Source organism: Brachyistius frenatus, unplaced genomic scaffold (genome assembly GCF_029030835.1).
Source record: "Brachyistius frenatus isolate BFR_SWC_R1_liver_20210118 unplaced genomic scaffold, ASM2903083v1 Contig_166, whole genome shotgun sequence".
Taxonomy (NCBI): Eukaryota; Metazoa; Chordata; class Actinopteri; family Embiotocidae; genus Brachyistius; species Brachyistius frenatus.
In genome coordinates this window covers 427501-453059 of record NW_027210765.1, presented here as the reverse complement: position 1 = coordinate 453059, position 25559 = coordinate 427501, and the positions used below count along the sequence as shown (strand labels likewise).

The window sequence follows — 25559 nt, the reverse complement described above, 5'->3', positions numbered from 1 at the left end:
TGTGTGTGTGTGTGTGTGTATATATGAGAGAGGAGAGATTGTGTGTGCATCTTATTATACACCAGGATGCACAATATCCCTGATTAAACATGTGTGCTGCACTATTGATGCTGCATGTGTCCATCTTGTTTTGTCATCTGAGAGGCCTCACACACACACACAGTGTATCTGCAAGTGTGTGTGTGCGTGTGTGTGTGTGTGTGTGTGTGTGTGTGTGTGTGTGTGTGTGTGTGTGTGTGTGTGTGTGTGTGTGTGTGTCCAGATCAGGTTAATCAGTCTACCTGAACTCAGTTACTGTCTGGATGCAAACAAGTTTAAATGTACCCCCCTCCCTCCCACACACACACACACACACACACACACACTGGTGTAAATCTGTCCTAGCTGCTAAATTGTTTATCAATGTATCTCCTGCTGGATGTGTGTGCTCCCTCGTGGCTGTGTACCGCTGACACCAGCACTTCCCGGACACACATGTGTGTTTGATAGATTCTCGTGTCTTTTTTTGGATCTGCTCTGCCTCACTCTGGTTCGGTCAAGGAAACACACACACACACACACACACACACACACACACACACACACACACACACACACACACACACACACACACACACACACACACACACACACACACACACACACACACAGTCAGTCCCTCCCGTCGGTCAGCAGGCTGCAGCATAGCAGACATTCCTGCCGGGTGTAGTTAGGGGAGTTGGAGAATGGCAGCGGTTGCCAAAAAAATCCGTTGCTCCTTTCGCATTTTTTTTTTATTTTTTTTTTAAACAAGAAGTCCAAGTTGTAATATTGCTTGGCAGCGGGACCTGGACGGGATCGGACCGGAGCCGTGCAGCCTCCTTTGCTCTCACGCTTCTTAAAACACGATACACCTGATGCCATCGATCTGGAGGAGGGGAAAGTTACCTGACGACTCTCGGAGTGCTTCAGTTACCTTCCCTCCCAAATCCTCTAAATAATTTCCGATTTTTGTGATGCAGATTATGTATCATCATTTATAAAACATGCCCTTAATCTCGCAATCGGACTGCCTTCGTAATAGAACCAGTTATTAATCCGAATCAGGCTGTTTGCTGTGTGTTTCCAATAACTGTGATAACCCTGTTTTAATAACACAACTGACTGAGCAAGCAATCCGCCACAGTCAACGCCGGGGGAAACGATTCAAAGCAATTAAAGGCAAAGGTAATCTGAAGATTTAAAAGAGCCCTGGGATTACTTCTGCACCCTGCAGTGGACTACAGGCAGGGCTGGAAGAAGTATTCAGGTCCTTTACTTCAGTAAAAGAACCAAGACCACACAGTGAAAAGACTACAAGTTAAAGTCCTGCTTTCAAAACCTTACTGAAGTTGAAGTATGCGAGTATTATCAGCAAAATGTACTTAAAGTATCAAAAGTAAAAGTACACACTATGCAGTAAATGCTTCCTGCCTGTGTTTTATGATTATATGTTATGTTCTGGATTAATATTACTGTTTACTGTTAAGGTTGTGCTTATTTTACAACATACTTTATGCACTGTTGGTTAGTTTAATTTACAGCAATACATCATATTCCATAAGATTATTATATGTTTGTATTGTTTCTGTTCTGTAAGAGCATTATTTTTACTGGACAAGAAGGATATGAAAAACTATAATCTTAAAAGTATTATGACAGATGTAGTGGAGTAAAAAGTATTTACCTCTGAGATGTTGTGGAATAGAAATATAAATCTACATAAAATAGAAAAACTCAAGTAAATCACAACCAACTCAAATTTGTACTTGCGTACAGTACATGTATGTAGTTACGCTCCACCACAGGACAGGAATATATGGAATATGTGTAATGTTGCGTAAAGTAGGACCACACTCCATTTGTTTCTCTTTTGTCAGTCGTTGCCAAACTTTTCTTTTGTCTTGTGGCCCCTCAAATGAATGGTTTGACATTTTGGGAGACACACTTGAGATTTAATGTTAATTACTTAACTGTCCGAAATGCATGTTTGTAACTCCTCGTACAGATTTTGCGGACATGAATTGTGAAAAAACATTGTTCCCTTTTTAGAGGAGTTTTGATGGTTGATGTGCACTCTTACAATATTTCCACATGGTTTTATATCTGTGTGTAGTACTGTGCTACAATTCAATCCGCTCAGCTCCCACGCAGATCTACTGAAGGCTGAAGCCCTCATTAACCGACCACCACTTATTTTACACATTAAGGTTAATTTAGTCTGCCTGAAAACAGCTGTACATTATCATCTGTGGAGTCTGATTGAAAGACACTTAAGAGTTGCATTATGGGAAGTGTAGGATCCATCTTATTTTGACGTTTGACCTCTTCTGCTCTGGTTTTGACCAATCTGTTCTTAAATCTGCTTCTTACAAGTCCCCCAGTGTTATAGAAATATAATATTAAATCACTGGAAAAGCGATGATTAAAAATGTGTCAGCTTCTAGTAGCAAATAATCACCATAAACAAGCTGTAGGGAAAAATCTAGAAAAAAATAAATAAATAACTTGTACATTGTCATATTCAGACTGGTTTTTAATGCACTGTACAGTTCAGAGGACCGAGACAGGCAGGCAGGGCAGAGGAACTGAATTAAAACACACCCATTTTACACAAACTCTGACTCCCCCTCCTCTCTCTCCTTTCTCATTCACTCAACGCTATCTGACGCCGTCCTTCTCACTCTCCTCTCCAAATCTCCTCTTATTTCCCCTCAGAAAACATGCAGGGAGGAGAGGAGGAGGAGAAAAGAAGGAAGGCGACAGGAGAGAGAGGAAGCAGAGAAAGTTGGTAGAGGAGCGAGAGGACAGGGGTCGACCAGATGGGAGGAAGGAAGGAAAGGATCTCTCTGCGGGCTCAAGTGCGCGATTAAAGGATTCTGCATAAATAAACAAATATATGAATCAAAGATCATAATAAAATAGACAAAAGGGGGAGTTGTAGGCGCGCCACCGCGCAGCGTGGACGCGGACAGGACAAGACAGCGGCAGTGCGCGCTCAAACAGCCAAGTCCTGTCTTTCTCTCTGGATTTTACTCCTCATGTTCTTCAAACTCTCGGCGAGCTTCACGAACTTTTAAAGGACAGTGCCTGAAACAAGTCCCTTCCTGCTCGGCCTGTAATTAACTCTCTCCCCGGAAAAGAAGAGAAAAGAAAGAAGAGACTGTGTGGTGAAAGTGGAGGAAAGAAAGAGCGATCTGTTCCTTCCGAGGAGACCAGCTCGCCGTTACCGGGGTTTAGGCGTTGGCACCCGGGCAGGGAGTCCCTCGTCATGGCCGGGGCCAAGCCGGGAGTCCACGCGCTGCAGCTCAAACCCTTGTCCGTTCACGAAGCGCTGAAGAAGGGGGGCAAATTCATCAAATGGGACGAGGTGAGCATGAAACGTGTTAAACTTAAACTTAAAAAAGAAAAAGTAAAATAAATCAGACATTTATTGCTCCTGATGTCACTAACTTTGACTTGGACACATGACAGCCTGTTTCTGACAGTAGGCCCCTGCTGGGACGCTGTGTGTGTGTGTGTGTGTGTGTGTGTGTGAGAGAGACACTGATCATGTGTGTCGTGTGCAGGTGTGTGCATCGCAGAGCACACCGAAGCCCACTAGATCTGCGGGAGTCTTAATCAGATACTCTGGTTTAAAAATAAATAAATAAATAAGTTCTCTTAGTGTCGCCAGCAGGCAGCGGCGCTTCAATGTCTGTGTTGTGCAGAATTCTTGTCGGACCGGTTTGGCTCGGGCACCGGTCCAGTTCAGACGCCCTCTTCCAGCCTCTTTTTTTACCTCTTATGTGTCTTTCTGTACTTCCCCCTGTTTTCCCAGCGGATTAGAGAAGAAAGCACCTGTCTGAGTGGGAATCAGGAGAAGCTGCCTCTTGTTTCAGGGATCTTTAAGTGCACACCGCAAGAGCTGAAAATCAGCTCTGAAATAGAACCTTTTCAAAAACCCACTTAGCATGTCTACCTTTGGTTTCATTTTCAGCACTTTAATCCCTTTAATTCATGCCAACACGCAGGTTTTTCTAATGGTTTTTGGCGGCCCTGTATCCTTCCACCTATTTGTAAAGCAGCGTTCTGGCAACATAGATCAGTGTCAGTGACCATCATAATTATGTGTGTGTGGGTGATTTGGGGTTTCCTGAGACACAGTGCAGAGAGTAGGTGTGTGTCCATGTGCCCAGCAATCATTAACCCAGTGGTTGACTGAAGGGGTCAAACTTTAGGCCTGTGTGGTGGATTTACAACACGTGTGTGTACGCAACATCTTGTACTAGGAAAGGTGTGTATAGTTCCAATCAAGCCAAGTGTACTTTGGAGATAGGAGATCAGGTGTGGTGATGAGTCTTACACACACACACACACACACACACACACACACACACACACACACACACTGAAGAGAATTGGACAACATGAGGGTTTGAAAGCAGGGCAGTATAGTAACAACATGATGTGTGTGTGTGTGTAAAGAAGGGTTTTGTTCCACAAAAAAGTGAATGCCACGTCCCTTTGATTTTCTTTCCTTCTCACACTAACTTTCTCTGTTTCTGTCTTTCAAAGGGAATTCCCAGGAAATGGTTATGCTGGTGATTAAGTGTGTGAACGCTCAAAAAACATGTGCATGCTTTGTTCTTGATGCCTCTCAGTCCCTGTTCTCCCCTATTTGCTGCTTCCCCCTAGAGTCAACAAATGAATCATGGGGAATAAAGAGATGGAGGAGATGAGAGAGAAGAAAAAAAAGCCTGATTTCTGTGATAGGCAGAATTAACAAATAACGTATGTTTACGATGGAGATGTCAAAGATGTTCCATTGTTAAAACCAGCATCATAAAATGAGTTTAGATTATACTGATTCATTCTGCAACCGATTAGTGCTGCTATTCTTCTGATTAAGTCCAGGAGTGTAAAAAAAAGATCTATTCCAAGGTTTATTCAGTCCACTTCTGCCATTCTTACTGTTGCTTCTATTTGACTGAAAGAAACTCACTGAAGAAGCTGAATTTCTGCTGTTGGTACTGTATGTCAGACCAGATAAACGTTTTACACCCCAAACGTCCCAAATAATGACGTAGGCTGACAACACTATTGAAGTGAGAAGTAAGCTGGTAATATGTGATCTAGACTCCTGCATATCTTCTCTGTTTATCAAGGCAGTGCTGAAACAATTTTCTTAATTGTCAAAAATTCTTTGATTAATCATTTAAAGGGGCAGTAAGTGCTAACAGCATTTTGACAAACTTCCTGTGTGTTTTTGCAGTTAGCGCTCCCTTCCTCCCCACATCAACCTTGATGTCGGCATGGGAACGAGCAGCGGTCACGCATAACGACAGCTGATGTGCACCGAGTTAGCAGCAAGCCTCACTGCGATCATTAGTGAAACAAGTCGAAGTTAACTAAAATTGACGAGTGCCCGGGCAGCTATAAACTAACGTTAGCTGCCAGGGTTAAAACCACCAACAAACTGAGCCGTATTATACATTTCTCGAAAGCTATTCTGCAGTAAAATATAGCTTGCCTGTCCAGAAGCAGTACGGCTAGCTGGCCGTCACTTTAAAACCTTTAGATTTTTCCACCAATAGAAGACCACAGTGATATAAACGCTGCTTTTGCATGACTCCTGGCCGCTTTCTTCTTCCTTCGCTTCAGCCGTCCTAATCCGCTCGATGTGGTTCGTCGTGAAAGTCGAGTCGGTAGCTTTTCTTTCTTAGGCATGGTCACTGAAATTCTGCTGCCTTCCTGAGAACTCACGAAGATGATCATTCAGTCTCCTGATTTGATCAAGTAGGAACATGATACTATAAAATCTATTCTTTGATTACTGCGGAGTGCAGTGTCTGGAAGAGCCACATTACTGACTGAGTACTCTATTGGAGATGGCTGCTGGACTCTATAGCTATTTATGAATTATTTTATGATAAAGAAATGATGTCTTACCGTACCATTAAGTTATTTATCAAAGTCAAGTTCCTAATGTCCTCTGCTTCCAGCGTTGCAGTGTGAGAATCTGCTGCTCATATCTGTTGTCTATCATTGGCAATTGAATATAATTGAGTTATAATAAGTGACTTCAATCGGTACATATTTTTTGCCGTAAATTTTATAGACTAAACAAGCAATGACTAATTTCCAGTTTTAATGCAGCTTTCCAGCTCTACTTTCAGTTGCTCTATTAAATGCGTAACAGCTATGTCGGTTCACAGCACAGAATGTATTAGTTTCACAATGATGGATCCCAAAATGAGAGATGTTGATGTTTTTTATGGTCTATTCTTTACTGATGGCCTGCCTCCACAACACGTAACTGTCCATCAAAGCCCGCTGACATACACACAATGTGCCTTTTGTTTAGACAGCAAGTAAATAATGTTACGTATGGAAGTTAAGATACAGTTTACTTGCTTATACTTCTTATAATGTATGTCCATGTTGATTTTTGCTTTCTCTCAGACTTGAACATCGCCCTCCTGGGTAAAAGTCACATACTTGACTTCCCTGTGCGGACACTTTCACTCTTTCTCTACTTCGTCACTTGATTTCCTTCTCTGACATCCCAATCATTCACACAACTCTCTTTAAGAAAAGTATACGACAAAAACAAGAAGTTGTTGCAAGTGTGCAGCAAAATTCGCTTTGATCTATTTTGTTGAAGCCTCCTAAGTGTTGAGTAGTCAACACGGAGAGAAACTCGATGTACGACATTTACATCTAAACAAGAGAGCATGACTAGCATTATAAGAGCCAGTTTTTCAAGTTCACAGTCTCTGGAGGACAACTAAGGGTTATCCTTTTTGAAATTCAGCACAAATCAATCCGGCTTGTTCGAGCAGGAAACAAAATGTAACCAAATTGTACTGCCAAAGAAAACAACAGCCAGTAGCAATTGGTTTTGTTCCCATGAGGAGTCGCTTATCATTTATTAGGGTTAATATGTAAGATGCAATCTGAAAATAGATGGGTCATATCATCTCGGAGCAAGTCGGAGCTTAGTGTTGTAATGAGTTGACCAATCGGCCGCTGTCCCAAAAACTTGGTGTCTTCCATTAAGCACTTACACGCACACACACACACGCACGCACGCACGCACACACACACACACACACACACACACACACACACACACACACACACACACACACACACACAGAAAGCCTGAGGGCAATGCAGTGTGTTTACATGAAACGCCCACTTCTGACCCCATCCCTCTCTTCCCCCCTCTTCCTCATCACCAAGTCTTTCCTCCACATGCCTCACTTTTTTCATCTTCTGCTCTTCTGTCTCTTTTCCCACCGTCCCCTCATTCTTCAGCGTCTCTTTATTTCATTCATTCACCTCTCTCGTACTCCACACATGTCAGTCATTCAGCTGCTGCTGCTGCTGTCTCCCTCTAGTTTTATTGTTTTTAACCATCTTTAGCTCTTTGGGAGTCTACAATAGGCACATCAAATGACACACACACACACACACACACACACACACACACACACACACACACACACACACACACACACACACACACACACACACACACACACACACACACACACACACACCATCTGACTCATGCACAGGGGAGGAGGAGGAGGAGGAATGCGTTCCATGTTGACCCCCTTTCCTCTGCATTTCGGCTTGTGTACACGTGTTCTTATGTGCGTGTGTGGTTGTTTTGTTCTGGGTGTGTGTTTTGCGTTGAATTACTTCCTGTTCGAGCTTGTTGGAAAGCTCCACAGCCAAACCATTTTCCTTCACTCTCCGTCCCTCCCTCTCTCCGTCTTTTGCCTCCTCAACTGCTGCTGCTGCTGCTGCCGCCGCTCTGCCCAGCTGCAGCCGGGCCGCAATTCAATTCACACGAATTCCAACTAGGATTTGGTTAGAATTCCTCCTAAACAACCAATTAGACAAACAGTTTGTCGACAGAGCAGCTTGAGTCTCTGTTTTTGTGTCTTTATGAATCCTAAAAGTACACAAAAGTCTACTATATACATTTAGATTTGAGGTTTTGGCGCCATTTCAAATCCCTGTAAATTTAGCAAGGCATAATGGGACAGTAGAGTGTTGCATTTCAGGTTTGTTTCCTGCAATCTGGTTGAGATTATTTGATCAGACTTTAGAGACCGCACTGCAGTTCACTTAGAGAAGCCTAGATCTGTAATCTTGGCACCAGCTGAGGACACTAGAGACACATAATGTTGCTGTTGTCCTCCGTGTTTATCAGTACTGACAGCCAGCACTTCTTCCCTGTTCACAAATATTCTGTTTCTCCCATCAAGTTTCAAATTCATTTTTTTGTGCTTTGTATCTGTATCCCGGTGTTAACTTGCAAGGATACACATGACCATTTCCATTTTTTTTTTTTTTCAGTTTTTCCATTCCTCCTATAGCATTTTTCAGAATGAAGGTGTGTAAGTTATATTCAACTGCTAAACTTAATAACTTAGATGTTATGTTTTTGATAATTTTTTTTCAACATATCATCCTTAACCACTCATGATTTATAATTCAACGCAAATTTTTGTATTTAGAATTGATCGAAAGCAGCTTTTTGGAATTAAATTCATGTCAGTCAAGCCCTCGTAAATTTTCTTCATCACATTTTTTTAGCTTTGCATTTCAGCTTGGCTTTAGCCAGGCACTTTTTTTTTTTTTTTTTTTAAATCAGCAGCAACAGCTCTGATAAAGAAATATCTATAGTTGCAGCCTTTAATGATGATTTCTCTCTTAAAAGATCATCAGATATTTTCAGGAAATGCTTAAATGCAGTTTTGTAATGAACACTGAGCTGTTGATGTCAGTATTAATTTCTTCCAGTAAATTTGCTGTCTGACATGACTGGCTCTAAGTTTCATGTTAACGTTTCCCATCTGAAATGTGACCGCCCGTCTTTACAATGAACTCGTTTCTATCCTTAGAATGACCTCTCTTGTGAGCAGAGGTGCTGTGTCATCCTGCCTTTTACAGGAGAGCACATTAGGCTCCACTTCTAAACCACTTGTTGCTGTGTGCCAGTATTTTCAGAAAATGGATGTCTTGGTTTTTCATTAGATTGATGCGTGGAAACAACAAGCCACAAATTGCCATGAAAATGTTTGAGAGATGAGAGCGAAGAAATAAGAAGAAACACATGATGGTGTAAAGGTCTGACGCCACGTCGAGAAACAGCGCTGACATGCTGACAGAGTGGTGAGAAACGAGGGCCGGATGGACAGAAGGAGGGAGGTGGAAGGTCAACCACAGCCACATGTGAAGTGTGGGACTGACATCTGGACTGCTCCGTCCTCCCCTTTGACTCTACTAATGATTTTGCCTTCACTCATTCACAGCACATATAGCCTCCCTGTCTCTGTATCCTCTAGTTCATCTCTTCCCCATTCATTCTTTTATCATCCTTTATCACCGTTCTTCTATTCATTGGTGTCCTTCTTCTTTGTTCTGTTTCCTCCATGACTTTTAGTTCTGTCTCTTCGTTCTTTCCTTCTGTCCATCTCATCTTAAGATTGGATTTCTGTATTAACACCATTAACCTCCTACACAAGTTCGTGCCACTTTAAATATTTGGTCTAAATGATCTATATTTGGTTTCTTAGTAGAATTAATAGAGATCTTGTTTGTTACCATATACACTCTTCTGCTTTTTGTCCTGTGAAAGCTACTTATTTTCAAAATATCAGATTTTTAATCAGAGAATGCTTTTCTTTTCAGCCTATTGTCATTTCTTCCCCCTTGAGCTGCATGAGATCATTAACGTGAGATTCTCAATGATGAGACATATTGTTAATGCTATAATATTGCTCAGCAAGGTTTCTTGGAGATTTATAGTCGAGGCATTGTTACAATGGACTCTCGAAAATGCATTTTGGAGTGTGGTTGTTCTGAACAGCTTCAAACACGTTAATCTTTAGATAAACACAACTTTCAACCAGTTAGTTTTAAGCATATCCGGGCTCTCGCTAGCAAACCATCATGTGCACCCAACACGCTTGTCTTGTATTGTTTCGAAGCAGTGTAGCTGGTGAAAGTTGCTGTTAAGGCCACACATTAGTGAGCTGCAGTATTTTGCAGGTCCACAGTGGAGTTGGCAGTACAGGGAAATTTGACATTTCCAATAAGTGGGAAAAATCTGAAAAATGCATTCCACCACTTCATTCAGCTTTTTGAAACCTGTATACACTGTAGTATTTTTCAGGATGTAGAACATGGTGCTACCAAAGCCCGGCTTAGTGGGTCATTACCTGTGCATACGGCCTAATCAGATGAAAGTTAAATGAACCTTGTGGAGAAATTAAATGGTGCAGCAGCTGCTAACAGGATAAGAATAGGATGCATAGAAAAGTCCTCGGGGTTAATACAAGCAAATCACACTAAGCAAGAAACTGATAAGACTTCCAGAGTGAGCTCAAAAGCTGAATATGTTTACACCTGAATTAATAATGCTGTTGGATAAATACATATATGTTAGATGCCCTCTATACTGATACTAAATATAATTAAAATCTGCTAGTTTCTTTCGGGACCACATTCAATAGCTTATTTTCACTTCTGCTGCTCCGCTCTACTCCCTCGAGTCCAAAGGTTACCTGCTGTCATCAACTTTTTACCATGTTGCCAAAGCAGCAGCTGAAACACACTCATATGCTCAGTGCACACTGGCCTTCTTTTTCACACACACACACACACACACACACACACACACACACACACACACACACACACACACACACACACACACACACACACACACACACACACACACACACACACACACACACACACACAGAGGCTGTAGGGCTGAGCAAAGGTGCACTTGGAGCGGCCACTTTTATCAGTTCCACACTAATGGTTTTTCTCCTGACTGGATTATACAACACACACACACACACACACACACACACACACACACACACACACACACACACACACACACACACACACACACACACACACACACACACACACACACACACACACACACACACACACACACACACACACACACACACAAATTTGTGGTGAGCACAGTGTGTAAGAAGAGAAGCATGCGTTTGCCTTTCTACATGCGTGCCCTTTATAGATTGGGATGTTCGAGAGGTGCTCATTAGCTGCTCCATGTAAGCTTCAGGGGGTGGTCCCTCCACTCTGTGTGTTTGACATTATGCTCAGGTAATGAAGGTGTTAGTCAGAGGGTCAGGGCCTCTGGAGGGGCTCTGGAGAAAGAGACTTGGCCTTCAATCATTGAGGCAGGAATAGAGGAACTAGAGCAGTGGTTCTTAACCTGGGTTCGATCGAACCCCAGGGGTTCGGCAGACACACACTGCGGTCAAGTGAGCCACCGCTTTAAAAATTAATGACCGTCTATTCCTTAAGGTGCGTTCATACCGAGCGCCCCGTTCGGTATGAACGCAGCATAACGGTACGGTGGCTTGGATAGCCCTATGGTGGCTTGGGTAGCCCAAAAAGCACAGAGAAAGCTAAAACTTATGCTGCGTTCACATCGAACGGGGCGCTCGGTATGAACGCATCTTAAGGAATAGACGGTCATTAATTTTTAAAGCGGCGGCTCACTTGATTGCAGTGTGTGTCTGCCGAACCCCTCGGGGTCTACTGCGAGGTAGTTTACATGTAAAGTCAATGCACAGACGCGAATGGTTGCGAATGATGCGAATTTCTGCCGGGCAGCGCGAATGACGCTGGAAGCGGCCGTCATTCAGACGCAGTTGTGCGACTACGGATAATATTATGAACCCAGACACAACAAGTATAAAACAGAACTAGTGGTTAGTTCAACGGTGGATGAAGGAAATGGTACTGTTTTTAGGGAGATAAGGCACGGAGATAAGCCCCGCCCCCTTTCAGGCGCACCTTACGAAGGGTCCGGTGAATGCACTGATGAAGCTCGCAGGGTTCAGTACCTCCAATAAGGTTAAGAACCACTGAACTAGAGGCTTGGAAAGGGAGTGAAGTGAAGCCATGATTGACACGCAGAGAACAAGCCAGACATGAAAGGAAGGAATCAAGGCGAGACTTAAGAAGCCTTCTACATATGGTGCTTAATTAGGGAGCGGGGTGAGGTCCAATTATAGACCTACCACCCGCTCTCACGCAGAAACACACGACAGGGTGCATGTTTATGGTAAACAAAGTGTGTGTTTGAGGAGAACGTCTAATATAATGATTTACGAGTTAGGTTTTTAACCTCTAACCTTATTTTGAGCTGGAAACTGAAGTTACCTTTCAGGCTTTGAAAAACACTTTGAGAGTGATGACCTTGAGCAAGAAAAAGTAGATAAAAGCAAAAACTATTTTCATTATTTATGAAACTGTTTTTTTAATAGTCGCTACTCTAAATTGCCAAATGCAATTCAAATCAACAGTCGTAAGATATTCAATTAAAAGTGATCTACAAGCAGCAAATCCTCAAAAGGTGGACAAATCATGAACGAAACAAGTGTGTGTGTGTGTGTGTGTGTGTGTGTGTGTGTGTGTGTGTGTGTGTGTGTGTGTGTGTGTGTGTGTGTGTGTGTGTGTGTGTGTGTGTGTGTGTGTGTGTGTGTGTGTGTGTGTGTGAGAAAGGCATTACTAGAAAGCAACTGACAGTTATGTAAAACTGAGCAGGGTGTGTGTGTGTGTGTGTGTGTGTGTGTGTGTGTGTGTGTGTGTGTGTGTGTGTGTGGGAGGGGGGGGGGGTGTCTTTATCCTGCAGCTTGAAAGCTACATGGGTGATGTTGTTGTATTTCTGGTCACATGAGCCTGTAGATCAAACCCGTCTGGGTAAGTGTGTGTTTGTGTGTCTGCTCCTATTGGAATTCCCCATCTATGGCCAGGTGTGTATTGACACTGCATACACGGAGTCAAAAAGGAAACAAATGTACGAACAACAACTATATTAGAAAAGTCGTATCCAGTGCTACAAATCAGCTCAGAACATTTGGACGTTTTTAATATATGGTTACAAAACAATACAGCCAATAGAAAGTGTTGAAGAATTTTGACCTGATTTGATCTCTTTGGATACAGCTCTTGCTCATTACTCATTTTATCACTGGGAATCTGTACGATGGGATTTCTGTTTAAATACATTGCAGAGCTAGTACTTGCAATTTCATTCTCTTCCCCTGTGTTTAATATAAGATGAAAACATTGATTTCTCAATAAAGCGCAAGTTTTCTTGGCGTGCACGCTGAGGAAGACCCACCGCTTTGTTGATATTAAAGTGGTGACGGCAGGTTTCTATTACATCTACTGCATTATTGCTATTGAACTATGAAAAGAATACTGTTACACAACAATGCAATGACTTCTGTCTGTCTAAACTATGAAGATGGTCTATCAAGCTCAAACATATGGTTTTAATAGTGACTGGGTATTTTACCCATAACCAAATGTGTGGTACCAATGGGTCAAACTCATTATTACAGAGTAATCACTGGGTCTATGTGTGAAGTAGAGATTTCTGTCTCCTCGGTTTATTTCTGCTGAACATTATTATGACCTTTTATCGTCTCTATGGATATTTTTCTCTCCCTTTTTTCTCTATTCCTTCGATTTCCTCTTGAATCTACCGTACTTATTCTACATGTTGATCATGCCGCATCTAGTTTGTGTCTGTTATCTTCTCATAATTAACGAGTGGTTGCTGCAAAACAGCGTCACCCTCCATATTGTCTTCATCTAACAATATTAAGATCAGTTTCAATGCTTTGATTAGCAGCAGCAGTGTTGTTTAGACAGGGCAGTGGAGCATTAAACAACTGAAAAGAATGTAATGTGACGTTGCTCACACTGTTCCACTTTAGCTGTCATCGCCATTTTAAATTGAAGGCAGTGAAGTGCAATAGAAACTTGTTGGTTTTGAAAAACCTTAAATCTGTCTGACTTTATGGAGCATTTAAGATGGTTAAATTTGTGAGAGCAGTGTGTACAACCATGGGCCTTTCTTTGTGTGTTAAACCAGAGTAACAATACTCTCATTTGCCTTCAGCGTTTTGATTTGCATATGCTTCCCTGTATGAGCCGCTAGTAGAAAGGACAGTTGTCTTTACAAATAGTTCTTTGTGTTTTCACACTACATTTGACTGTTATATTGAAAAGGCAGTTAACATCACAAATCTATCCATAATATATGGACTGGTGTCCAACCTACTAACCCTACTAGTAGCTTTCAGGAGGCTGTTTTTATTGACATATAATGTATGGCAGTTGGACAGTATCAGGACCTTTGTTATCATGGTAACAACAGGCAAGTCACATTTCAACAACAAGGCAATTCAAAATTCTCTACATAAAACCATTAAAAGCATCAAAACATTAGGCCAAAGAAAAGGACATTTAAAAAGAATTAAAAATAGTGATTAAAACATTAAAAACAGCGATTATGACATTAAGCAAGCTAAAAAATAGGATAAAAGTTACAGTGCAGTTTAAGGCATAAAATACAGAAATGCAAGAAATTAATCAATATCTTTAAATCTGGTTCAGTGAAAGGCAGCAGCAAACAGAAAAGTCTTCAGTCTTGATTTAAAGCGGGTGAGGGTCGCAGCAGATCACAAATGTATTTTGGCCCTAACCCGTGCAATGCTTTATATACCAACAGCAGGACTTTAAAGTTGATTATTTGTTGGACAGGAAGCCGGTGTAAAGAACTCAGAACTGGACTGATGTGATCCACTTTCTTGGTCTTAGTGAGGACTCCAGCTGCAGCATTTTGAATCAGCAGCAGCTGTCTGATGGACTTTGTAGTTTTCAGCTCTCGGACAGTCAGAACAGCTTGACTTTCCAAACACACTTTTAGTTTGCATTATATGCAGTTCTGTTGTCCTGAAAACCCAACCTAGCGTACAAAAAATAAACTATACGGGTATCTGGCCGAGCTGCCAACTCGGGTTTCACTGCAAATTGAAAAAACTGTTCAACGTTGACGTTTGCGGCATCCAGTTACAACTGAAATGGAGCATCTGACATCATGTCACATCTTTGAAGTGGTAATCACAGCGTGGAATTGGGGTTATGTAGCTTTCCATTTGTATCAGTGAGTAAAGACAGTTTACAAATTCAGTGCTTTACAGTGCAGAGTCGGCTTTGCATTTGAAGTTCTTACGTGACTGCGTGTTGTGTGAAAGCACTGCAGTACATCCTGGTAACTTTGCTGTTGGTTGGTGCTTCAGAGTGACGTGCGTTGTTGTGTCAAAGCTGCCTAACAATTAGTAAGTCTAAGCTAAGGATGCACACTTTAAAAAGACAACATTTACTGTTGCTTATCATGATGTGGTTGGACACAAGATTTCAATCACCCCCTTACTTACACAACGTCAGATTTACTGTCTTCTTCCTCTTCTCCTGACAATTCTTTTCTTTTTCTTTTTCAACCCTTTTCCAACTCCACTCCTTCACACCACCCTTCAACCCTCTCATTCTTAAACCTGCTCTCTTTTTCTATTTCCATTCCTCCAATCCAAACATTTACTTCCCCTTCTCACCCTTTCTTCATTAGCCGACTTTGGAGCCTAAACTCAAGGTATGTTCAGTTTGAAATGCCGTAACAATGTCCAGTTTTCAGACAGCTAGTCTGATTCTGTCCAAAGGTAACAATATGTGAGAGATAACAATATATCACGTGATGCATTTAATTAAGAGGTTCTCAAACTTTTCAGACCCTTTACCACTATGTACCAAACCAAATTTGCACACAGCGACTTTTTTTTTCTCCATGAAATCAAATGTAGTAATTTAACCATAGCCTCATAAAGATGAAGTAACAGAACCACCTCTACATCTCGTACTTCCCAGTTCAACTGCTGACTTCTCTTCAGCATTAATAGGTTTCTCTGAGTTGTCAGGTCCAGTGTTATCACTGTCCTCTCAACCTTTTTAGGACCTATCAGCCATTTCAAAATCACATTTCGCTTTCAATCAACAACTGAGGAGTCTGAATTATAATCCCTGAAGCTAATGTTAGCATTGTGTCGAAAGTGATGTGACATGGCTAACCACAGGCAAAATATTTGATTAATAAAAAACACATTTTTACATTATTGTAATGTTATGTATATACTTAATAATTGTTGTCCGTCATAAAATGAAATGAAAGTGACAACTTTCCTTACCTGGGTGCAATAGTTTGGCCTATTTTTATGTTTTATACCCACTTTATAACTGCTGAGGAATTATCTCTCTTTTTAGTATAAGTATTATGAGTATAAAGTTTAGTTATCTTTGCTTCAGCGACTCATTGAGGTCATTGTGAACTCAACTGGCATCAATTGTTTGATGCCCGGATTCTGTTTGTTATGCAGAATTTCATCCTTGTGTTCAAAGGTTCCATTTTATTAGTTTTCGTGTTTTCACATTTGTGCGTTAAACATGAAACTGCGACCATTAATGTTTCAGCTTTGTTCAAGTCATATGGTAACTGTTTTATTTGTCCAGCCGCACATTATAAAATTCCTTCTGTATGTGGTCACTGGTTAGTTGTTTGTGTGTTACATTTTTGTAAACCTATTTCCCCTGACAGTATGTCGGTGTGAAAGTTTTATGTGCGTTGGCTGAAGATCTTTCTCCCATCTGATGTCAAAGCTGATACGGATGCTCATGACGGAAAGCGTCCATGAGTCATCTGTCACCTTTAATAACAATCTGGGGCATCGTGGTTTTTTTTTCTCTCCCCAGGATGTCTGGACAGTGTGTTTGTCTGCTGGACTGGAGTAAGACTGTAATTACAGAACCAGAAGCTGTGTGTGCGTGTGGTCGCGGTATCATGCGTTTGACCGCCGTAATGATGATGCTAATGACATGTTGATTCAGGCTCTTGTGCCGTCATTATGCTGCACATGAATGAGAGATCTTCAAGCTGGCCGAAGTGTGTGGTTTCCAGCATCAAAACAGCTGTTGCACAATATGTGACACAAACAACCAATGTGCCTTTCTGTCTTTTTGTCTGTCTAAACCGAATAATATCCAGGCATCATAAAACAGCAGGTGCTGCCACTTCTGCCATAAAAAGCTCATCTCAGATCATGTCCTTCTGTATAGATACATGAGATTTAGGTGTAACCGCTGCTTTTATTCGGTTTTAAACCATAGTATGGTTTCATACAACTTATTTTTGACTTTGGCCATATTTCTGTTGGTAGTATCAGTTTTACAAGAAATCCAATTTCAACAAATTTCGAGTCAACACTTAATCCCTCTGAATGCAATCCATATAGATATACCCTAAACGTCTATGATTTGGTGTCATGATTATCTTTTAGGTGGGTTTGCTAACGTTCTTGATCTCGCATTAATGAAGTGTAAAACAATATAACAATAGATGAGTTCACTGATAGGGAAATCAGGCGTTTAGTGGGTCAAATGAGCAATGCTTTTCTTTGAAGCACTCCCTGGTGACAGCCCTACAGTCATTTACTCCCCGAGTAAGTGGTGAAGAATCAGTTCGACATGCAGACAGGTTGGAGCCAAACCTATTTTGGAGAGAAAATTATGGCAAGTGACAAATTGTTTTACCCAAAATGTTCTTCGAATAAACCCTTAGCCTTTTACGGACTGGTTCATGGTTCAGTTTTCACCAACTGTACTTCATAGTTGTACGATGAGAGATTACATTGACAATTCAGGTGTGCCCACTTTCAGTTATACCTCCTAAATAAAGTAGTTTAGATCATCTGGCTAAACTGCTTTTTGTAAAATCTCCTGATCATCCAAACTGTCTTTTTCTTTCGTCCAGTCAGACTTTACTGTAGCAAATTTGTCACTGTCCAAAACATCAACATCAACAAATTGGATAAGACAATGTTATATTTCCCAATAGAACTAATGGCCAAAGCTGTAAAAACACAAGCTAAGTTGTTATAAACCCAAAAGTTCCAGGAGTGCACTGGCTCTACTGGTTATCTCTTCTTGTCGCTCTGTGTTTGTTTGTGTGTGTGTGTGTGTGTGTGTGCGTGAGTGATGGATATTGTTGTGTGTGTCTGCCTCTAACATCTCTATTTCTGTTGTCGCCCAGGAGCCCAACAGCGGACCCCCCACGCTGGTAACCCTGAAAGTTGACCCAGATGGATTCTATCTCTACTGGACTGGAGGGTCCAACCTGGTAAGAGAGAGAGAGAGAGAGAGACACACACACACACACACACACACACACACACACACACACACACACACACACACACACACACACACACACACACACACACACACACACACACACACACACACACACACACACACACACACACACACACACACACACACACACACACACACACACACACACACACACACACACACACACACACACACACACACACACACACACACACACACACACACACACACACACACACACACACACACACACACACACACACACACACACACACACACACACACACACACACACACACACACACACACACACACACACACACACACACACACACACACACACACACACACACACACACACGCTGGTTGGTCTCAAAGACTGTCGCCCATCTCACAAAGTACTCATGAAAACAGATCAAACACAAATGGGCCACTCTAAAGCAAACCACAATGGATTTTTAATGCATGAACGTAAGTGCCAATATGGATATTGCACTCCCTATTTGTTTACTTTAACACCACTACGACGCTACACTCCCTCTTCTCCTAGATATTTCAGTTGTCTTCCTAAATCACTGTTTCTTCCTCCTCTCTCCTCGAGTTTCTTATTGCGGTTAGATCCAGTCCATTAATTCCACCAAAATGGGTTTCATCAATTTGTCGTGGTCTTGTTTGTCTCTTCTTATCTCTCCCGTTGCCTTTGTGGTCTTCATCAATCCGCCACCTCTATCTATTAGTACTTCTTAACTTTCTTCCTCCCCTCCATGTATTTGGTGGCTGAGTTTAAGCCATTAGTTTAGTGATATTGGATTTGACCTTTTAGACATTTAGCTGACATTATTAGCCAGATGTAAGAATCAGTGAGTCAGCAGGGTTGTGTAGTGCAGCTGCTTTAAAGGTGTTTGATCAACACCACATAGAAAGAATTCTCTATTTTCTTTAGATTATGCACAAATGTTCAGCTGATCCTACGGGTTTACAGATATTTTTGGGGATCAAAGGTCAAAGTCACAATGACTTAACGACTGTCCCATCCGTCCGTCCCATTGTTGTGAAAGCGAAATCTCAAGAACGCCTCAAGGGAATTTCTTCAAATTTGGCACAAATGTTCATTCGGTACCAAGGATGAACTGGTTGGATTTTATTGGTCAAAAGTTAAATGTTTTTTATGACTGGTAAAGCATGTGAGGATGCCTTCAAAGTCTTCACTAAATATGTATATTGTATGAGGTTGGATAAACATGAATGCAATTTGTATAGCACATTTCAACAACAAGGCAATTCAAAGTGCTTCACATAAAACCATTAAAAGCATCAAAACATCAGGCAAAAACCAAAACAAATTTAAAAACAATTAAGAACATTAAAAACAGTCATTAAAACATTAAACAAGCTAAAACTAGAATAAAAGTTGCAGTGCAGTTTAAGAAATATCAACATCCTTGAGTCTGGTTCAATTAAAGGCAGCAGCAAACAGAAAATGACAGAAAGGAGACCCGTCCCAGATGACCTGTGGCGTCTGGATGCTTCATGAGGAGCAGTAGATTAGAAATGTATTTTGGCCCTAAACCATTCAGTGCTTTGTAAACCAACAGCAGGGTTTTAAAGTCAATTATTTGTTGGACAGGAAGCCAGTGTAAAGACTTCAGAACTGGAGGGATGTGATCCACTTTCTTGGTCTTAGTGAGGACTCGAGCTGCGGCGTTCTGAATCAGCTGCAGCGTTCTGATTGACTTTTTAGAGAGACCTGTGAAAAACACCGTTACAATAGTCGAGTCTACTGAAGATGAATGCATGGACAAGTTTTTCCAGATCCTGTTGAGACTGTTGAATCCTTGATATATTCTTCAGGTGATGTAAACATACAACCGCGTGGCAGTAATTCCAGTCTCCTGTCTTGTTGCTATTGCTGTTATTATTACATTCATCTGTCCATCTGCTGTTTGTGTATAGTATAGTGTGTGTTTATATATATATTTATATATCTAGATATATAGATATATAAATATATATATGTGTGTCTTGTTGCTTGTTGTTGTCTGTGATGTCGTTCTTGTCCCAACATTTTTAGAGGCCTCTTAGATCAAATAACATTTCAGCTCAATTCCCCCCCTCCCACACACACACACACACACACACACACACACACACACACACACACACACACACACACACACACACACACACACACACACACACACACACACACACACACACACACACACACACACACACCCACCCACCCAAAAGGCATGTATGGAATGGCCTGTTGATAACCAGTATTATCGCTGCGTTGTGTCCATGTTTTGGAGAGTGAGCGCTACATGTGCGTACATATCTGGGCCAGAGGACACGTCACCCTGCAGGTCTGCACGTGTGTCAGCATGTGTTCACATAACAGAAAGAAGCTTTAAATACTCACTTTATCCTGATGTCTTACTTGTACTTGTGCCTGCACATGCGCGCGTGTGGTATTGAGATAATAGGCCGTTTATTGCCTGAGGCGCAACTGTGACACTGTTAAGTGAAGAGTCACACTGTCAGTCATTGAATCGTTTCAACAGGATGGTAAAGCCTCTCGGCCGCTCTGACTGCTAATAGTTTTACAGAGACGCACAACTTGACAGAGGAGATTGTTCAATTGTCGCCTTAGTTGTTGCAGAGATGTAAGTTGGCGAGAGAAGAGCAGATAAAGAAAGAAAAAGAAGAAGCAAACATCGTGGAGTGAATATAACCCTTAAAAGTGTATTCCACTGTGGAGACAGCAGTGAGTTTCCAGTTCAATTCCTGGCATAGGACAGAGACAGACAGATGTCAGGCCCTGTGAGTGTGATTACAGAAATCTAGGTAAAATTTCTTTGAAGCTGATCTTGAATTGTTTGCTTACTTGTCTCCAGCAATGCAAATGATTAATTTTCATAATACAGTGCCAGATTTTATCTTAAAGCTACAACAATACCGTAGTCAGGGCAGCTACCGGCTGCCTCCCTGGGAAGGTCAGAAAAGAGCTGTTAGAGCACCACCTCATTTGCCTTATGCTCTGCAATATTTGGCTTTTCTGTCACCACTGCTTTTCATCTATGTTAATGCCTGAGCCTGAGCTGGACTGTGACCACTATTCTTAATTCAGTAGCGGGAATGCAGCTCGCAGACGGTCATGGCCACAAAAAATGAAATATGCCTCAAAACCTTCAAACCACCAAGGCTAATTACAAGGAATTGTGGGTATTTAGACATGAATAGGGGCAGCAATTGGTAGTGACTAATAACCGTAGTTCATTTATGTTATGTTCAAAAAGTTCTATATTCTTGCCTTCTTTGCAAGGTGGTGTTTTTGAACTGCACTTCCCAGAGTTCACTTGTCAGACAAACTGCGGCCAGCACGGTGACGTCTGCTTCTTCAACTTTTCTTTGTATTAAGTTTCTCCAGTGACGCAGGTTTGAACCTGGCTCAGAAAATCTAGACTGTAGAAATAAAAAGATGTGCCGGTCTGCTCCTCTGCAAACCCTCTTCTGGTCACATGACGCTCCTCTGCGCTGCTCCAAGTTGAAAATAGGCTCATCTGAATGTAAAAAGTCCTATTTCAAAGTGACTGTGTAGTCATGTCAGGGATCCCAGAGTGAAGCTTTAATTCAGCGTTGTGGATCCCCAGGAGATTTCCAAGCAAAGCTGAAAAGAAAGAGGACACGGCAACACACATATCCAACGAGTATTAATGAGAACAGTTAATACGCCTTTACACAGATGGCAAGGGTATTCTGGATGGAACCCATTTCTCTGAATAGAGGCACCCAAAATATTGGATCGCCACTTATTATTTCTGCTCCTCTTATTACAGGAAATGTCCGAGTTTTAAACCAAAGACATCAATAACTTTACATAGAGTCTTTCCAGTTGGACATGATGAAGTTCTGCTTAGATAATGCTGCGAAGATAATTCAGGGTGGTCGATGAGTGAAACTGGATCACATTCATAAAGTCATTTTAGAGGCTTAACAAAGACATCCAAAGACGTCCAAAAGTCTGCAGCCCCAAAATGTCAAAATTACATTTCAAACAGGGCTCAACGTGTACAATAAAGGTAACATTGCATTTTATTCAGGACAGTCAGGTACACATGCGTAAAGTCTCAGCCCCTGTGGATTTGAGTTCATAAGGGCTCGGCACACGCTGGGACTTTTCAAACACACACTCTCTTTTACCCCCAACAGTCAGCTCCAAATGGCTCCACAGTAATGTCAGGAATTATAATGACATGAAATAAAGTCTTTTGATCACTGTGTGTTTTCGACTACAACCTAATGTAGTGACAACAAAAACTCCAGCTTATCTTTAGTGATTTAGAAAATGTTTTTAGTCCTTCACCAAATGAAAGCGGTTATCTGTGGGGATTTTAGAAAATACGCTCGCGTTGTCTGCAGCTGCATATCTTTCAAACTGTTTGTTCCCGATACCTTGACATGGAACCCAGTTAGGAACGATACTTTTTATTTTTTAATACCATTTTTATAAAATCCAATTTAGGAAAAAGAAAATTATATCACACAGTATGGTACAAATCTCTACTTTTCATGCAGCTTGGAGGTGGACAGTGTAACCCAGGTTGTTTTCTCTAGCTACATTTAACAGAGCATCTCATATGCAAAATATTGGTAGATGTTTCAATCTGCTAATGTTCCTAAAACACCTTACATGCCATCAGTAGATGCCTTGAAGCCTCCAGCTGCTGCACAGACACAGACAGGTCTGTGGGTAAAGTACTGTATTAGTAGTAAAATAAGGTATTCTAATGTCAGATTTACTTGCCCACGTTGAGTGATTGTAAATATTTGGCTGGCGTATACGCTACGTATGGAAAACGCTGTGGCTCACTGATGCAAATTATATTTACTCTTGAGTAAACACATCATAAACTGATGCATTTTAAAATAAAAATGTGTTCATGGGACTACAGCCCTGGTGTTGAAATTTGGTACCCAATGACAGGCCATTTTTCGACGGTAGTACTGAAGCAATTCATTCAGTGCCGTAAAAGTATTGAGGTTGGTTGATCAAACTTCTTTGAAGAAGCAGTGCAGCACTTGGTGATAAAAAGTGTGTAAACGTTAGTAGATGTGATCGTCTGTGACGAAACGTCTTGCATGTTGGCCTACGTGCAGCCTGTTTCCAGCCTTCCCTCTTGCTCCATCCATCATCCTTCTATTAGCCTTTTTTTTTTCCCATTCTTCTCTGACTTTATTTGGATTATCTGCCTCCTTCTTCTCACCTTTTCTTGTAGACTTAACTTTTCTTTGAAATCTGGTTTATCTCAATCTCTTTCCTCCACCTTTTATATATCCATCTTAATATATGTCCTTCCACCTTTTCCCCTGGTATTCCTCCTCATGCTGTCTTATCTCCATCTGTTTCACGTCAGCTTCTTCTCAAGTTTCACTTTTGTTTGACACTTTCCTTTAAATATCTTTATACTTTTCTCTCTTTTTTCCAATGTCTCATCCATCTCTCTCTCTGATATGACACCTTTTCTAGAGAACAATATTCTTCCTGCAGATATGTTCTTTCTCCTTCCTTCTATAGTAATCTTTCACGTCTCTCGCTCTGCCCTCCCCCTCCAACCCCCCACCCCTCTCCTCCATCCCTCTCCGTTATGTCCCTCTCGCCATCTTTGTGTAATGTTTCGGAGGTTCAGCTTATGAGACCTCTGACATTTGTATTTGTGAGCGCATGTGTGTGTACACAAAGCCCAGAATTTCCCATAATGCTTGAGTCCGGCATCAATAACAGCCAACTGTTGCTGTCACACACACACACACACACACACACACACACACACACACACACACACACACACACACACACACACACACACACACACACACACACACACACACACACACACACACACACACACAGACACAGACACCCCAACATGTTCCGCTCTGCACTGTTTGTGCTTCTTTCTTTCTTCTCTTTCCATCCCCAACTCTTTCCATCTGTCCGATCTTTGAGATAAAGTAACATCATCTGTAACACATTTTTACTGGAAGTAGTTCACTTCAACCGACCGAAGAACAACTTCACTCCTGGAATTTGGGTTGCTTATTATTTCCTGGGTGTTCTGCAGGCATAAATTGAGTTGGGTGCAAAATGGGGGGAATTTTCGAAAGCAGGACTCCCTAACATAACATAAAGTTCACAGTAAGTGTTTGTGTAACATGGGCGAGAGTGTTTGATGAAGCGCCTTGATGATATACTGACACTGTGCTAATTTATGTCATCCAAAGAGCAGTAGCTTTAATGAAAAGGTACATATAGAACAAGGAATATCTTTTTTTTATGTTCAAATTTCAAACCCCTGCTGTAACTCCCTGGACACCCTTTGGATCCACTTTGATAACCAAGTCCCCATTACGTTCTCCCTGTAGGTTGGTGGGTTATATGCTGAGGCTAAATGCTTGAATGCAAAGTGCATGCCAGTAGCCTGCGGGTTACACAAGATCCACATGCACATCTCAAACCCACACATCTGTTCCAACATATGCTCTGAACTTCCTGCTAATCCTGTTGTGTCCTTTTTCTGTCCTCTGGCCAAACTCGCCTCCTCCTTTAAAGATAGAGAAGAGGGGTCAAAAAGTTAAAAATAAAAATGTCGCGACTCGAGATGCATGTTGAAATAGAGCTGTTGGATCATTTCACAAAGGTCTTAAAAGTTTGCTTGTTCTGATGTGGTGGCAGAAGTTGCAGCTGCTTTAAATTCAGATAGCGACCAAAAGTCCTCAAAATGTCCAGAGAAATTTGTTCACTGCGGTAACATCCACTTCTCTGCCATTCGGAGGGAAATTTCTGTGCAAATTTATAATATTTTCACTCCTGACTGTCCGGAAGAAGGACTGAACCAGGTTGAATGTTTTCGTTCGATTCAATACATTTGATCCAGTTCGTTTTGGTTTCACATTGCAATTTTGCCAGCGCACCAAAAAAACTTTGCATGACATACATTGGTGCTGTCGTCATGACTATGTGGACTGTGTCTCCCTGTACCTGGCTGTTAATTGGTTTGTAGACATCAGCACAATGTCAATTTGGCCAGGAAACATTTTCCATTTGAGCAAACCCATGTTGTCCCCACTTGTTTTTAATATAGCATTACTACAGCTCTTATTTTGCTCAGAAAATGAATTAAAAGTTTTAGGATTTTAATGGATTTCTTTGTCAGACCGAATTACAAAGAAATACTTTATCTCCTCCTTTCCCCATCTGCTACTGCTGCTCATTTTTACTCTTTTTCTGGTTCTTTTTCACGACACATTTAGATTCGTACTCTTAGAAACCATCCTCTGTGACACATGCTGACAAATTACCATCAAAATAAAGGAAAATCTGCTAGAAAAAGGGGTTTGCCACATTAAAGTCCCTCTGGGTTCAGACGGTGATGGCCGGATTCCGGATA

The 25559-nt window shown here is 41.5% G+C and overlaps 1 protein-coding gene across 1 annotated transcript in view; it reads left to right on the top strand.

The window, feature by feature from the left end:
• The window catches only part of plcb3 (phospholipase C, beta 3 (phosphatidylinositol-specific)), a 74695-nt gene that overhangs the window by 21198 nt on the left and 27938 nt on the right, over window positions 1–25559 (top strand). Inside the window, exons 2-3 of the mRNA XM_069717003.1 lie at window positions 2737–3388; window positions 18008–18094. Of these exons, the coding sequence (XP_069573104.1) occupies window positions 3290–3388; window positions 18008–18094 (186 nt within the window). The 5' untranslated portion in view covers window positions 2737–3289. The remainder of the gene's footprint in view (window positions 1–2736; window positions 3389–18007; window positions 18095–25559) is intronic.